At 35.9% G+C, this 17,801-nt stretch overlaps 1 protein-coding gene across 10 annotated transcripts in view; it reads right to left on the reverse strand.

Moving 5' to 3' along the window:
* Positions 1-17,801, reverse strand: part of IFT80 (intraflagellar transport 80) — a 106,340-nt gene that overhangs the window by 68,200 nt on the left and 20,339 nt on the right. For 9 of the 10 annotated variants that reach the window (XR_007477649.1, XM_049710515.1, XM_049710508.1 and 6 more), the window contains 3 exons: positions 12,737-12,847; positions 11,142-11,210; positions 1,388-1,497 (listed from right to left, as the gene is read on the reverse strand). Coding sequence is in view for 9 of the 10 variants with exons in the window: in XM_049710508.1 (XP_049566465.1) it covers positions 1,388-1,497; positions 11,142-11,210; positions 12,737-12,847 (290 nt within the window). In the remaining variant the exon portion in view is untranslated. Of the gene's footprint in view, positions 1-1,387; positions 1,498-11,141; positions 11,211-12,736; positions 12,863-17,801 lie in introns of all 10 variants that reach the window. The other variant, XM_049710516.1, reaches the window with a different exon arrangement.

The raw sequence follows: 17,801 nt of genomic DNA on the forward strand, positions 1-17,801 counted from the left end.
ATTCATCTGGCCTGCTTTTGCTGTATGATTTCAAAGCACATTTTCAGAATATAAGCGGTACTAGAAGGACTTTGACTAAAGGCAGTCAGAGCCGGTCCTCTTTCCTAGCTTATTCCTTTTCCCCAAATTCTTCTCTTTCTGTTGTTCCACGGTTCTTAGCAGAGTGTTCTGCATGTAGAAAAATGTAAATGCATGATGACTGTGTGGAATATGTATAGCATACTCTACATAGAAGTGATTAATATGGAATCTCAAAGCCATTTCTATATCCTTACTCTCCAAATTCTACATCTACCCACTGTTAAACCTAATGTTTCTTCTTAAAACACTTTTTATACCTGCTGTAGCCAGTCAATCTCCAGCACCAAATCCCTTACCCAGGACGTGGTCATTCTACACCTTTTAACTGGCCTCCATGGCTCTAATTTATTAAGGGCTGACTAAAAGGTAGAGATGACAGAATAACACCGCAATATCAACAACAACTACTCTTCATTGTGTGCACTCAATATTTTGATTATATGCACTGTCCCATGCACTTTGCAATTTAACTCATTTAATCCTCACAACATTCCTATCAAGTAGGTATTAGCATCACATCTAAGAGATGAGAACGCTGAGGCTCTAAGACATTTTATAACTTGCCTAAAGTCACATATAAGTAAGTGAACATTTGAACCCAGGTGACTAACTCCAAAGCCTGTAATCTTATTACCCACACTACACTGTGTCATTATCAAAATATGAAGAAAATGATTCTGCCTCTTTGCACTGAAATCAAACATCAAAATCCTGGATATAGGCTTAAAGGTTTTTCATTTATTTGTCCTCCCCTGACCTGTCTTAACTGCCACTATTGTTTTGCTTCCCTATAATTGGTAAAATTATATATACCCAATTGTTCTAAACATTACATTGACGCCTCCTCCACTCTAAAAATACTAAAAGAATTCTAGGGTCTTAGAGAAAGCTCAAGGGTACTGAACAAACAATGAGGAGGAAGACGCTAGAGGTGATGATAAAAAATACAGTCTAAACAACCTCTTAAAGTTTTATGATTTAGTCCTGTTTTGTCTCAAATCTATACATGTTAGGTTGACTCTGTTAAATTTAAAGATGGCTATTATGCCAAATCATGTGATAATTTAGTAACTCAGAACACATTTATGACTTACTGGTATAATGTGAGTTGGAAAAAGGGGAAAGTGAACCTCGTTGGAAACATAACCAGATATCCCCTGTTCTGTAACAAAGGCCGATAAAACCACACACTTAAGAGCTTCAACTATAACAAGACCACCCAGAAAAAAGGGACTCCTAAGAAAGTGACCTCTCACTTAGCAGTCTGGCAGACCCCAGTAACAATTTACAAATGCCTGAGAAGTACCTGTAAAACTTTAGCATTTGGTTGAAGAGGTTTAATGATCAGCTGTTTGCCTGCTGTGTAAAGAACCTTTTCCGAATCAGGGCCCCATGCTACTGAATACACTGGTGTTCCTGTAAAAAGGAAAAGAAAAAAAACCTGATAAACTTAAATTATTATGCTTTATAAAAGGGAGATTGTTAGGAAAATCAAAAAAGCAATTTGGGGTGTCATTTCATTTCCTCATTCAATGGCCCATCCAAACTGCAGTATAAGCCTGATACTGAAACATAGACCAGGTTAAGATTGACTGTTGAAAATCTACTGTGAGCAACTGATAAACTATATTTTTTACTAATTTTGACCTTGCTGAGAAAATACGGAGCTTTTAGGACTTTGAGAGCGTGCTATGGAAAAACGTAAAATAAATATACTTCATTATGTTAAGATACAAAAAGGTATCAGAAAAGTCATGATTTATCATTTCCCATCATCAACAACTCTTGTGTAGTGGTTTGATATGATTTCAAATCCACTCGTTCACGAAAAAATGAAGTTGTTTTGATCTAAGAATGAAGTTGTTTTTATAAGGAAAGCTGTTTTGCTATAAGAGTGAAGGTGTTGTCGGGAGATCATCATGGACATCTGAGGCTGCTGATGAAGCACCCTGTAGCTCAGCTGCTGAGGGGCACCACTGGCGGCTGATCAATAAGAACAAATGAATAAGCAACTATGGCGACAGCAACGGTGAAAACACTGCAGCGGCCCCACCAAGATCATTCACCCGGTCAACACTTGAGTCTTCGTTCCCTAGCAGTGTGCTCCAGCGGCAACATTCGACTTTTGCTTTTGTGCCTTCAGCTTGTGGTTGACTAAGCCAACTCTCCTGAGAACCAACTGGTAAAAAGGTACACCTCAACTAAATTTGGACTTCTTTATTATCATTGGTTTGGAGAATATGTCTTTGTTGGCTTCTTAAGAGACATTATTCTGGGGACTTCCCTGGTGGTCCAGTGGGTAAGACTCCGTGCTCCCAATGCAGGGGGCCCGAGTTTGATCCCTGGTTGGGTAACTAGATCCCGCATTCATGCCGCAACTAAGAAGTCTGCATGCCGCAAATAAAAAAAGATCCTGCATGCTGCAACTAAGATCCAATGCAGCCAAGAATAAAATAAGTAAATTTATTTTTTAAAAAAAGAGCTGTCATTTCACTGTACATGAATTATACTTCAATAAAAATGGGGAAAATTAAAAACAAATTATTTTTTAAATAAATAATGAATATCATATCAATTGAGAGCATTAAATTATCTGTGTTCCACTGTCTGACCCAGTCACCTATTCATTAGAACCTGTTCATTAGGGAAGTGAATCAAGTTTATATAATTAATCTATGAAATATTAACCTATTTATATTTATAAAACAAAGCTTTTAAAAATTGTCTAGGATTTCTAAGTCAGACCATTGTAGCAGTTGACTTTATGTGAATGATTGAATAAATCTTTCAGTAATTTACATTCTCAGTAAAATGAAATCTGAATCTGAGGATTTACAAGCAATCAGTAAGATGTTTATTTAAATGGAAAACCCAACTGATGCTAATCAACAGGGAGTAATCAGTAATCAACAGGAAGTAAATTTCAGAAAGATAAATGCTGTGTTTAAGTGGCACCCTACTCCTTTAGTGCCATTTTTTTCCCAACCAGAACGTAATTCAAATGTGAGTAAGCCTCAATGGTTTACAGGACTTAGAAAGTCTGATTTAGACCTAGTCCAAAAAACTCCTGAAGCATTCCTTTCATGGTGTAGGTTAGATATTATATTGGGTCTAAACATCCTGTTCAGTCGGTGACATCTAGGATTGTCCTGTATCAAAGGAACCTACAGATGAGCAATGAGATGGCTGACCTCAGAGGGTACTTCTTCTAAACTTAGTAAGTATATTCTCTTGAAACATTCTCTGGGAGTAGCCAGGAGCTGACCTGGGCTTCAAAGTAAATCGCCAAATGAACAGAGTTCAAGTCTAATAAACTCCCCAGAAAATGTAAATCAAAATTTCAGATATTCCAAACATGATTCTTGGTGAGGACAGTAAGGGAATAATAGAGGAAAGCTTATTTGATACAGTGGTAGAATTACAGGTGCCTTCTTTATTTCCATTATTATAGTTGTAAGTATTGTGCAAAAAAAGTAAATTTATGTATTTTAATTATAGACTATCACATCTTCATGAATACACTCAGTAAAATAACACTTTCCTGAGTGTATACAAAACTATGACAAACATCTACCCCCAAGGAAATAATTCAGTAAACACAGCTCCCATTGAGTTATACAGGATGTGACTCTAGTCCTTTAGTTGTGGTAAAAGGCATGGTTTGGGGTATAGGATGAGGAGTTAGGGACTCTTATGTCCTCTTTCACATTGAATTTGTGGCCCCATTAAGTCAACTGTGTCACCATTTCCTTGTTTATAAACCTTATAAATCTTCAGAATATTTATCTCTCCTGTTAGGACATGGAGATTATTCATTTCCTGCTTATAAAACAATTTTTTAAATAATAATGCTGTTAAAGAAACAGGTATAGTAATTTATAGAATAAAACAAAATAGGCTTATAGAGGAAAATTTAAGTAATTCTTTTGTTACAGCATGTGGTTTTTAACCACATTCCTTCAATCAAAAAACAAATATAGAGTTACTTATGATAAATAAGCAATCCTAAATGAGATCAATAGCTAAAGAAGTTCCAGCTTCCTAACCACCAATATTCAAAATGAATATAACGGACTTCCCTGGTGGCGCAGTGGTTAAGAATCCGCCTGCCAGTGCAGGGGACACAGGTTCGAACCCTGGTCCGGGAAGATCCCACATGCCGCAGAGCAAATAAGCCCATACGTCACAACTACTGAGCCTGCGCTCTAGAGCCCGTGAGTCACAACTACTGAACCCGCACGCCACAACTACTGAGGCCCGCACACCTAGAGCCCATGCTCCACAACAAGAGAAGTCACCGCAATGAGAAGCCCATGCACCACAACGAAGAATAGCCCCCACTCACCACAACTAGAGAAAGCCTGCGCAGCAATGAAGACCCAATGCAGCCAAAAATAATCAATCAATTAATAAATGAATGAATGAATAAATAAATGAATATAACATCAAGAACTAAGAAAACTCTTCCTTATATTCATTCTTTATATTTGTAATAAAATGTTAAGTGTGAAACTCCTGTATATATGTTTTTATCGCTATACAACTTCTGATTTGGGTGGTTCTGGAGAAGGCCATATTGAAAGTGGATGAATTAACTTCACAGAGAAAATGATTTCTATTATAAAAAATCCATCTCACTAGCATTTGAAACAAATCTTTAATATTTAAAATGTTTTTTAAAAACGTATTTATTAAAGCACTGAATTACTCCCAATGCTACACTTCACTTTGCAAAGTCAGTATGGAAATAATAATATAGCCTTTACAACAAAAACTTTAGCAAATTATATGATAAGATGTTATTAATTTCTTTATTAACAAAAATGGACAAAAAACAAAAGTAGTTTTATAATAATTAATTTGTTTTTTATATTGGGAATTTTTATTTATGCTCCATTTCAGTTAAGACACTCAAAAAGATCTTGTTTTTCTGACTTTGTACACTAAGATCATGTGACCTTTTTGACATTTTTTAAGAAACCACATGCACCTGGGGTTGTGTTAAATGTCAGACCCTTATCTCTCTGTAAAACAAATTATCTAAATTCTTTCAACTTGTTGAAGGCATTTTAAACCACAGAAAAGGAGACAAAAATGTATTTCAATTGTTTTAAGGAAGTACATGGTCAAATATACCATGTTTTTCACATTCATACTAAAAGGTATCCCCTAAAAAATGTTGTTTTTGCATGCTTTTAAGAATGATTTTGAAACAAACTCTCACTATTACAATGAAGCATTAGCTACCTTTGCCTTGAGTGCAGTATAGGTCTACATCTTGTGAGTATAAGTAAAGAACTTAGAGCAGAGTTTGGCACTCTATAAGCACGACCTGTTAGCTACTACCACTACTACTTTGTAATGCAATAAGCAACCATTTGTTATTGTGTTGTGCATGGGAGTAAACACTCAAGTATTTTGGTTGTCAAATCATTAAGAATTCAAAAACAAAGAATTATTTCCCTTTCATTCTATTTGTAGGGACATGTATTAACAAATAAGTAATATCGAGTGGGATTTATTCCTCAAAAAAACAACTTTTTGGTTGTGTATGTCACTGGGTCAATACAGAGAAAAAAGCTGAAATGAAGGCATTTGTTTCTTTAGTTTCTAGCCTCAGTCACCTCTCCCTTGGGGATCTCAACTTCCTCCATAGCTTCACCTTTCACCTTTCTGTAACTGACACACAATAATATTTCAGCCTTTACCTCTGAGCTCTAACACATTTCCACTTGCCCCAAAGACATGCCAGAACTTCAAACTCTACATATTCATATATCATCCCTCCACACATATCCCCTCAGTTCTTCCTCTGAATTCTTCACCTCTTACAGGATTATCCATTCCTCTTGGCCACTGAGAACTATTCACTTTTTTCAACTACCCTCATCACTGACTCTGTTCAAGCCTTACTGCACAATAGCATAAAACATTTCAGTAACCTCCATACCAGCGACCCCAATTTAACCTCTATCTCTTCTAATTTATCCTACATATTACTGCTAAGGTAATCTTCCTAAAAAGGCAGACTTTATCTCTTCTCTCCTGCTCATTTTTTTAAAAGATTTTATATGCTTATAGAATAAACTCCAACCCCCTTCATTTAGCATCTGCGAATATCAGTGTCTTGGTCCCTCTTGCAGTACCATCCCTCACAGAGCCTACACTCTGGTAGGCCAGAGCCTACCCCTGGCCCAAGGGGGTTTCTCACCTGACTTCCATGCCTCACGCCATTCTGCCTCTGTGCCTCTGATCATCTAATTTCTTCCATAGCTCCACTTCATTGCCAACAAGCTCATTTATTTATCCTACCTAATTTCTTTATCCTTCGAAGCCTAATTAAAAGATGCTGCAGTATTTGCCAGGAAGCCTTTCTGATACTTTCTCTCCCCACAAAGCATTCATTTCTGCTTTCCTGTCCTCCCACAATGCCTTAAAGAAACGAGTACATTCTGCCTTGTGTTACAGTTATTTATATTTCCTTTACCAAATTCATTATAAACAGGTTCCATGTTTTGTCATCTCCTTCTTCTATTTGAATATAGTATAAGGGAAATGTCCTTAAAGGTTTGCAGTATTACTCTCTTCAATTTTAACCTATAATTAAAATATACAATGTAACACAAGATAGGGCTTCATTATAATTATCCTCGGCTTACACATTATTTTTCTCTAATAAGGAAAAATAATTCCTGATAGGCACCAGTAAGAATAGTTTTTAAACAAAGTCAAATTCCACCCCCTGCCCCACCCCCACCCCCCAAAAAAAGCAAGATTAATGCTTTTTCTGTATTGGAAGAGAAGGTGATGACCATGACTTTTCTATCTTTATATCTGCCTCCAATCATCAAGAAATGAATTTGGGAATTTTTCTACTCATCAAGGAAAAAGTACAATTAACATAAACATGTAGTAAAAATCACAGGATGCTTTCAACATTGTTTACATAATTCTGAGTCTTACAGTAATTCAGGCTTACGTTATTTCATTTTTGTGCCAAAATTTACAGTTTTTCTCCTCAAAGAAGCCAGGAGTCCCCGACCTCTACCTCCCTTGGTCTTTTTACTTGAACCTTTAGCATTTAGCTCTCAGTAGGTCAGATTTATAATCACCCTTGAAACTTGTAGCCTATAATATATCAAACCTTATAAATAACTAGGGATTTTTCCTTCAGGGTTAATGTGATTATAACTTAACTTCTCTAATGATTTTTCCCAGAGATAAAACAGGCGAAGTCTATCTATGCCTTATTAGGAAAGTGTGGGTGGCAGCAATGATCAAAAATTCAAAAATTAGGGACTTCGCTAGTGGCACAGTGGTTAAGAATCCGCCTGCCAATGCCGGGGACACGGGTTCGAGCCCTGGTCCAGGAAGATCCCACATGCTGTGGAGCAACAAAGGTCATGCACCACAACTATTGAGCCTGCGCTCTAGAGCCCGCGGGCCACAACTACTGGGTCCATGTGCCACAACTATTGAAGCCCGCACGCCTAGAGCCCGTGATCCACAACAAGAGAAGCCACCACAATGAGAAGCCTGCACACCACAACAAAGAGTAGCCTCCACACCCTGCAACTAGAGAAAGCCCGTGTGTAGCAACAAAGACCCAACACAACCAAAAATTAATTAATTTTAAAAAATTCAAAAATTAAAAGCATAGTTCTATAGTGAATTTATAATTCTTAATCTAGAAAAAGATATCAGATTATTCAGTTGAAATACCAGTAAGTTAACTAAAATAAAATCTACCTAATTTAGTTTTGTTCATTAATCTCATAATTAACATAAACCTTGAGTGAGAAGAATAAGATTCAAATAGGATAAAAATGATCAGCAGTTTCACAGCCATTTGATGTCAAGGAAATTACAGCTATTTGGAATGTTGATGTAAAATACCATTACATGATCCAATGAATACATAATAAAATTACCTATCTTATAAGACATAATATATACTTTAGCTTTTAAGAAAATCCTATTTATCCATCTATTTGAGAGGAAGAAAAAATTAAAAAGAGCACCACCCATCCCTCTCCAAAATAAATACTATAAACAAAAACTAACTCAAAATCGATCATAGACCAAAAAAAGATCATACATTTAGCATAAGCACTAAAACTATAAAACTCTTAGAAGAAAATATAGATGTAAGTCTCCATGACTTTGGAGTAGGCAATAGTTTCTTAGATATAACACCAAAAGTAGAAACAATCAAAGAAAAAAATAGATAAACTGAATTTCATCAAAACTTTTGTGCTTCAAAAGCTATCATCAAGAAAATGAAAAGGAAACCCACAGAATTGGGAAGTTGCATATCCAAGTTGCAAATCATATATCCAATAAGAGTCTATTGACCAGAATATATATAAAGAGCTCTTACAACTCAACAATAAAAAGACAACCCAATTAAAAAATATGCAAAGGATTTTAACAGATATTTCTCCAAAGAAGACCTACAAATGGTCAAAAAGCACATGAAAAGAGGCTCAATATTATTAGTCATCAGGGAAATGCAAATCAAAACTACAGTGAGATACCACTTTACAGTCACTAGGATGATTGTAATAAAAAAGACAGTAACAAGTGTTGAAGATTTGAAGAAATTGGAACCTTCATATATTTCTACTGGGAATGTAAAATGGTATATTCACTTTGGAAAACAACTTGAAGAAGATTTTAATTCACTGATATGAAACCACCTCCAAGACAGTTCACAATTCAAGTGAAAAAAAGCAAGGAGCATATTATACTAGATACAATATGCAACCACTTGTTTATAAAAGGGAAAAAAAAGAACATATAAAACCAAATTTCCTACACAAGAAAATGGTAACAGCAGTTGCCTCTGGGAATGTTTGCTGGGTGGCTGGAAGACAGGGGTAATACGAGAGACATGCGTAGTATTTAATAGATAACTTTATACCCTTCTTTATGCTTTAAATTCTGAACCATGTGAATGTAGTATCTATTAAAAATTAATACTTAAAAAGATGTAAGTGCTCCCTGCAAGGCACATACTAACAATCAAAATTTTATGATCACTATTATTGAAAATATGAGTTGCAAACTCAAATCCCTTCAGAGATTTATGTTGTGTTCTACCATGTAATATAAATGAGTGAAGTATGTAGAGTGCAAGAAAAATAAGAGAAGCTTAAAATCCAACTAAAAATGGAGCAGCCACTATTGAACTCCAGCTGACTGTATTTGTTCTGGAAAGCAGACTTAATGTTGCCAGTTCTTCCAATTTTTCAAGACACCAGAAATCCAAATATGTATGTAAAATATCCTAATTTTTAATGTTGGGCCTGCACCATGCTAGTGGGGCAGATTCAGCCCACGGGCCATCTGGTGATTTCTGATGTATAAAAAGTCCTTAATTTATGAATATATTGGGCTTCCAAACTGCCTCTGCACGTTTGGGAATTCTAAATGCATTTTCTCTATAAGAGTAAAATAAGTAGCAATCTGGTTTCCAGACCTATTATACAGGTAAACTATAGTACTGAACCAACAGCACTATGTCATCTACCCTCTATGATTAACAATGTTTATGTTAAACAACTTATTCTAAGTTTCAACTTTAGACTTTGTAAAGTCCAAAATGGTAGATCCAAGGGGTAATAAAAGGGAAGGAGATGATTGGGAAGAATTTAAAGAAAGAGAAGGAGCTGTACGGGGACAGTGGTGAAGGATCTTAGGCAAGAATTCAGATTATTATAATGGGTAATGAGATAAGCTTTCAAAATTTCTCTGAAGATCTGTGTCTTCTATAGACAACATATTTAGCAAAAGAGAAAAGAAAGGAAAAAAGGATATGTCTCAGTAGCAGCAACAGCTGAAAAGAACTGCAGCCCCATCTCCAAGGGGGTGGTGATGATCTCTAAACGAATTGTGTAGCTGCTCATAAGTCAGACATCATAAGGTAAGAATGCCAAATAATTAGCTCTAACAAAAATTATAAAGCCAAAAGTAAATGTCCATGCCTACTAGAAGATTAAAATAAAATTTATTTTCTAAAGGTACACTTTATTACTAAAGCAACAATAAATTGACACCTTTCCCTAACAAATTTACTGATGAATGTTTCTATGAACTCTAAATTTTCCACTCACGGATAAATATTCTATTTGGAGACCATCTGTACCAAAGATTTAACCTCAGGAGATAACCACTACCTATTACTTATGGTTACCTTTGCTAACATTTGGTTGATGTGTAGCTAAAGAAATGTAACTATTTTAACATATCCTAAGAGTAAACATGAGTTAAAAAATGAAATCTGGAAATTTTTGGAAGTCAGTTGTTAGAGATGCTTCACAAAATGACTTTATCATATACTTCTGAAGAATAATCTGCAAACTTTTTGGCAGCCTGTCTCTGAAGGTCAGCTGATATGGGCTCAGGACAACATTAAAACTGCTTTATTGTTCCTAAGTAAACCTAATTTGGAAAATAAATCTGCTACATGGAAAAAAATCATACGTAATCTAAATCCCAACAGGTATGACCACTGGATTGACTTTATGGGCACTTCTTCCCAATGAACATGGAAAACCAAGCTGCTGCTCTAAGTAGTTGTAGTTTACCAAGTTTTGAATCATAAGAGTATCTGTTCCCCTCCATTAGTATAGATGTACAACATAATTTAGAAAGGGTGCTATTATTATGATATAATTAGAACTTTTTAAGTAAGGAGATACTCAGTGTTTTCTATTATTATTATTTACTTAACTAGACACCCAATCCTGTTCTAGATAGGATATGCTCATGATGCTTCAGAATTATTTTAAAAAGAATCATTAGCCTATAACTCCATTTATATAGATTCACTAACAAAGAAAAAGCGTTTGAGTGGGTCTTATATTTCTTGGCTCAAACAATACAGTTACCATGGCCCATCAGGCAACATGAAAGTAAGAGGAAAAAGTGTAAATAGAAATAAGAGATTTCAGGTTTTGAACCTGACCAAAATCAGCCTGAGGAACTATATTAGACTAACTATATTAGACTATTCTTACAGGAAAATGCAAAGACATTTAATTGCTTATAATACATACCTTGCTGAGCTAAAGTTGATCTTAGCATTCCAGTCTTTGACCAGATTTTTATTTGTCCATCTTCTCCAACTATAAAGAGAAAAGAATTGATTTTTTATCTATAGGAAATAAATGCAAACATTAAATTTACATATAAAAATCAGCAGTATCTACACTAATGCACATTTAAAATTCAGACATGAGTTACTCTACTTAGATATCACTGCTTCCTAAATATAAAATTTAACTGAAATTACTTTGAAACAATTTTATCAAAGTAGCCTGACTTCAATGACAAAATTATTTTTTTCCTTTAATCTTAGAAGACTTATGAGTATATTATTCAAATAATGCTTTCATTTTCACTGACGTCTCCATCCTAGAATTCTAAGAAAAGTGTTTTCAGTGTAATTAGAAGAGTTACAGCCAAATTCCAGTGAGTTGGGGACTGAATGGAGTGAAGTAATAAACTACTCTTTTGGACAGTTTGCCTGATGGGAAAGAAAGAAAGAGGAAGTTGTAGCTAGAGTTATTTGTTAAAGGAGGGATTTTTATTTCTTTTTTCTCAATTTTCAAGATGAATGACATCTGAACACATTTATATGCTGAAAAAAAAAAAGGAAAAGAAAAAAAACACTGGAAAAGGAGAAGTCGAAAAAACAGGCAAGAGAAGAGAAACTCACTGATAAAAGTCCTACAGAAGGCCCAGGGGATAGGTGTGGTGGTTTTAAAATATATCCACAAATTCTTTGTTATTCCTTCTTTTAAGAAGTGAAGCTTAACTTCTCTCTCCTTTCTCCTTCAGTTTGGTCTATACTTAGTGACTTGCTTCTAATAGAATATGGTGGAAATGATGGAGTATGACTTCCAATGGTGGGTCATAAAATATATTGTGTCTTCCATCTTGCTCTCTCTTGGATCACTCACTCAGGGAGAAGCTCCAGCTGTCATGTTGTTAGAACACTCAAGCAGCCCTATGGAGAGGCCCATGTTGTAAGGAGCTGAGTAAGGCTTCCTGCAACAGTCATAGAGGAAGTAAGACCTCTTGCCAACAGCCATGTGAGTGAGCCATCTTGGAAGCAGGTCCTCCAGCCCCAATGGGGCTTCATATAACTGCAGCCCCATCCAACTTCTTGATTCTGAGACAGAACCACCCAACTAAACTGTTCCCTGTCTCACAGAAACTGTGAGATAATACATGTTTACTATTTTAAGTCACTAACTTTTGGGATAACTTGTTATGCAATAATAGATAACTAATATGATAGGTGAAGATGAGAATCCCTGCAGTAGGGCAGGAGATGGAAAAGAGATGGAAGGGGGGTAAAGTTAAATGAGAATATTTTGAATTTTAGAATTTTAAAGAATTAAAAGTTTTATTTACCCCACACTTGACCATTCCAAAACCTTCTTGACAGAACATTCTTCATAAGCCATATAGGAAAACTAATATGACACTGTGAATGATAACATTATATAGCAGTCTAGATCAATACTGTGCCAATTATTTGCTATTAGACAATGAAAGACACTATTGCTAAATGAAAATATTCTGTTCCTTTGGAAATTTTTCTTTAAAAATTTCATTTTAAATGTTATTTTTGCAGATAACCTACCTGTAACTAATGCTGTTCCTTCATAATTCCATCGTCCAGCAAGTACTGCTCCACAGTGAGCTTCCACACTTTTTTCCACTCTTCCTAACTTAGAAATCAGATGAAATTTGCCTAAAAGAAATTAAACTTGAGAAATCTATTTTATTAAATTAATTTATCCAATCAACAAACATCTGTTGAGTATCTACTAGTAGACTAGTTAGCATAGTGCTAGGCATGGGAGATACCAGGGCAAATAATATAATTATTCTTACTCTCAAGGGACACTCAAATCCATTGGGAAACAGGCACAAAAACAAAATTATACAACCTTGAAACAAGTGGTGTGACAGAAATATATACATGATACTATGATAGTTCAGAGGGACAATAAAATTCTGCTGGGATATGGTCAAAGAGGGCCAAGAGGAATGTCAAGAAAGCCTTCTATTTAAGCAGAACTTTGCAGTCTTGCTTTTTTTTTCTTAAAAATAGGCTATAGAAAAGTTAGGAAAGGTGTAGAGGAGAGGAACCAAGATAGTTAAATGGTGTTAAAAGATAAACTGAGGCATATTAAAAAATATTGAGTTTTGGGGAATTCCCTGGTGGTCCACTGGTTAGGGCTCCTCTCTTCCACTGCAGGGGGCCCAGGTTCGATCCCTGGTAGGGGAACTAAGATCCCAAAAGCCACGCTGGCAAAAAAACAAAACAAAAACAAAAACTGGACTTTGTGCAGAAATCAATTCCAATCCAGCAGTGCCAAACTTTAAGTGGTTAGGAACGTTCCACTGACAGGAGCTCAGGGAGAAACTTCTATAGAGAAAAGGCAGAAGTAAAGTAAGGATACTATTGATTGACTACAACTTAAAGCCTGGTTGGCTGTTTGTGATTGGTTGTCCTTAGGTTTCAATTTCATAATCTTGAAGCATTCATTTACAGGCTTAGATTTTGGTTTGCAGAGGTATACAGCATTAGAGTCACCTCAAGTCTAAAGGCCTCCTTGTTTAACTAATTGAATAACTGATAATCCCAAATTTTCAAATTCTTGCCTTATTTGATTTTACACTGTACCAGGCACCAGGTAGACAAAAAGAAGCAAGTTACTTAGTTGCTGTTCTCAAAAAGTTCACACATATATAGGCAAACAGCAAAAGGCTTACAACTTCAAAGGACCTAAGCAAACTATATAAGAGATGTCAAGGGAACAAATCAACTGTACAAAGAATAAGTGCTACAGGAAGCCAAAAAAATAATCAGTGTGGTTTTGAATGATCATGAAGTCTAATAATATATAGTTTGTAATAAAATAATTAAGTACAGTTGGTCCTCCACCTCCAAGGGTTCTGCATTCTTGGACTCAACTAATTGATTTAAAAAATACATAAATAAATAAAAACAAAAACCCAGAAAGCTCCAAAAGCAGAACTTGAATTTACCCTGTACCAGCAACTATTTACATAGCATTTACATTGTATTTACAACTATTTACACAACATTTATACTGTATTAGGTATTATAAGTAGTCTAGAGATGATTTAAAATATGTGGGAGGATGTGTGTAGGTTATGTGCAAATACTATGCCATTTTATATAAAGGACTTGAGCATCTGTGGATTTTAGTATCTACAGGGGTCCTGGAACCAAACCCCCTTGGATACAGAGGGACAACTGTACAGTAAAATTAGAAATTTTCCCCAAATCAAAAAAAAGGTATATATTTTTTGTAGCAAAAGAATAATGTGGCTTGCTTAATCAAATTTTGCCTCAGAGGATTTATTTTGTTTGAATTCATTTTTAACTTAAGGCTTTTCAAGATTCTGGACGAATATTAACAATCCATTAAAAATACATATTTAATAAGTCAGGTGCTTTAGATGGCTTTAAAACATTTCTCTGGAGAGCTCTAATACAGATGGCTTTAAAATATTTTACACTTAGCACCCTGTGGTTATTTCACTGACCACCAACCTATTCCCATCAATAAAGTCATTCTCCCTTTTTACACACATTGCACAATATTTGTAGCTCTGTTGCAGCATTTTTTTATTGGACTGTGATTCTTTTCAGAAGGCCATGTCTTAGTCATATTTTTATTTGCAATAGTGCTTTACGTAAGCAGCATTTGTTAAATTTACCAACTCAGTAACCATACTTAGCAACTTAAAAAAAAAAAAGGACTACTTTGACATTCTTTTCTTTCTCATTCAATCTGAGAGCTGTCTTTTCCCATCATTCATTTTCTAGGCCCTCATCAATAAACTACCCCTTTCCTTCATCTAACCACCCACTAGCGCCATCTACTTTTCCTCATATCTTCCTTTTAATTTTATATTTACCTCTGGGTTATTTTTCAATGTAACAAGATTACTTTTTTTTTTTTTTTTTTTTTGCGGTACGCGGGCCTCTCACTGTTGTGGCCTCTCCTGTTGCGGAGCACAGGCTCCGGACGCGCAGGTCCAGCGGCCATGGCTCATGGGCCCAGCCGCTCCGCGGCATGTGGTATCTTCCCAGACCGGGGCACGAACCCGTGTCCCCTGCATCGGCAGGCGGACTCTCAACCACTGCACCACCAGGGAAGCCCTAACAAGATTACTTTGAATTCAACTGTGCTATTACACTCTTTATGTTACTAACTTAAAATTAATTTGGATATACTTTTTTTAATGCATTGCTTTAGAAAGAAAATACAAGGGGAAAAAATTCTCAAGAGGAAACTATAAAGATGACATATAGTGAGTGGCCATTATTTACTTTATCCAAATCTGTTTCACTAAATGTTAGCATATCGCCCAGCACAAAATATCCACATACTAAATTGTTGCATGTAACGAATGAATCTATCACCAAAGAGATTAACCAAATAGCTCCTGAACCTGAAATGAAGGGTCCGAAAATTTTTCTTTTCTTTGTATTTTAGAAATTTTATGTATTTTTGATCACCGATATTTCTTATCCTAAAACATCGAATACTGAATTTCTGACAAGTGCTGAAATTATTCTTGCTTCCCATGACCTCACAGAAGACACATACTGGAACAACTAAGGCCAACTCTTTGCATAGATTTGACACTCAATAAATCTTTGGTCTTTGTAGTTTGGTTGTTACAAATTGCTTGACTAGCACCCCCAGAGTAAAGCATAAATATAAAACTAAATATATCAAAAATTTTAAAAAACACAGTTATCCTTTTAACTATTTTGGTTCTTCTCTCCAGCTTTTCCATAACCTTTTAAAAATGCTAGACCAGGGCTTCCCTGGTGGCGCAGTGGTTGAGAGTCCACCTGCCGATGCAGGAGACGCGGGTTCGTGCCCTGGTCCAGGAAGATCCCACATGCCGCGGAGCGGCTGGGCCCGTGAGCCATGGCCGCTGAGCCTGCGCGTCCGGAGCCTGTGCTCCGCAACGGGAGAGGCCCCAACAGTGAGAGGCCCGCGTCCCGCAAAGTTATAAAAGGGAAAAAGAACAGAGTAAGTAGATTAAAATTACACGAAACACATTTCTTAAAGTTAGAAATGCCTTAAGAAATGTCTATGGAAACATGAGAAGGCTTGAAATAGGGTGCTAGGAAAAAGGTCACACGAGCACTTTTGCAGACTGCTTAATAGCAGAAAAGTTTTGGCAGATGGTTGCAAAAAGCCAGAGATCAGTAACCACTAACTTCTGACAGAAAGAAATGAACACATAAATGCTTTTTAAAGTGGGATTTTAAGTGTACATATTAACTAATAAGAGAATATGAGGATTACTTTAAGATACCTAATACAATGTATAAAAATATTCAACTTTCACTAAATATAACTTAAGGAGTATTTACTGGCTTTACAAAAGATTTTATACCAGAATTCCTTTACATGGCAGCTCCCCTAATGCATTTTAAATCATTCTTTTTTAAATGTAAATCTTGCAATACATTGTCAAAGAAAGAAATATCTCCTCTAAAAAGTAGGATACAGCTGCATGAAATATTCAAAAAGAAGTAATAATGTTGAAGAGAGAATTATTGGTGAGACAAAATACTTGGCAAAAGTCTGCTTTATGTATTTCAGGACCTGTGCCCAAATCCCATGGATCTTTTTTGAATGTTACCACTAACACAGAAGATGGAGTGGGTATGACAAAGGGAACACTGGAGGAGTGATGAACAAACTCAAAAGCCGTAACCATTTTTGCCAGCCTTGGGGGAGAAAAATCAAGAGAAGAGAGTTGGTGCCAACTAGAAGAGGGAACCTCGTAGACAAAGAACGAAATTTTGAAAAAGAATTTTTTAAGTACTGGGTTAACATCATACAAAATGAAAAAGTCCTAGTGATCTGCTATACAATATTGTGCTTACACAAAAATTATATTATTAAATATTGCACTGTACACTTAAAAGTTTATTAAGAGGGTGGATCTCATATTATATATTTTTTAAACCAGAATAATACTTTTTTATAGTATTTGATTAACAGAGAATACAGCATTGATACATAAAATGATCTCAGATGTTTATCTGGCAAGAAACACCTTGACCGACCACCTTTCAATAGCATCCACTTTCTTTTTTTTTTGAACATTTCTTTTTCTGTTTGTTTGTTTGTTTGTTTTTCCCGTACGCGGGCCTCTCACTGCCGTGGCCTCTCCTGTTGCGGAGCACAGGCTCCAGACGTGCAGGCTCAGTGGCCATGGCTCACGGGCCCAGCCGCTCCGCTGCATGTGGGATCTTCCCAGACTGGGGCACGAACCCGCGTCCCCTGCATCGGCAGGCGGACTCTCAACCACTGCGCCAACAGGGAAGCCCTCTTTTTCTGTTTTTTTGAACATTTCTGGATTCTGTTTCTTGTCTTACTCTTCTACTTCTTTTCTTTGAACTATCATCCTTTGCCTTCACTTTCACAAGATCCCAGATATTCCTCATCCCAGCCTAAGAGAAAATACTCAGCTACCCTGCTTTGGTTCTCTCTTCTTCCTACATCTAGTTGTAGCATGTTATGTTACCTTATTTGTTTGTTTGTTAGTTTGTTTGTTTTTGTAGTAAACCTAAAAAAAGTAAACACTATAGTTTCTCAAGAGTCATAATATATTTTTCCACTTTTAATCTTGCAAAT

Source organism: Orcinus orca, chromosome 5 (genome assembly GCF_937001465.1).
Source record: "Orcinus orca chromosome 5, mOrcOrc1.1, whole genome shotgun sequence".
In the NCBI taxonomy this organism is placed as follows: domain Eukaryota; kingdom Metazoa; phylum Chordata; class Mammalia; order Artiodactyla; family Delphinidae; genus Orcinus; species Orcinus orca.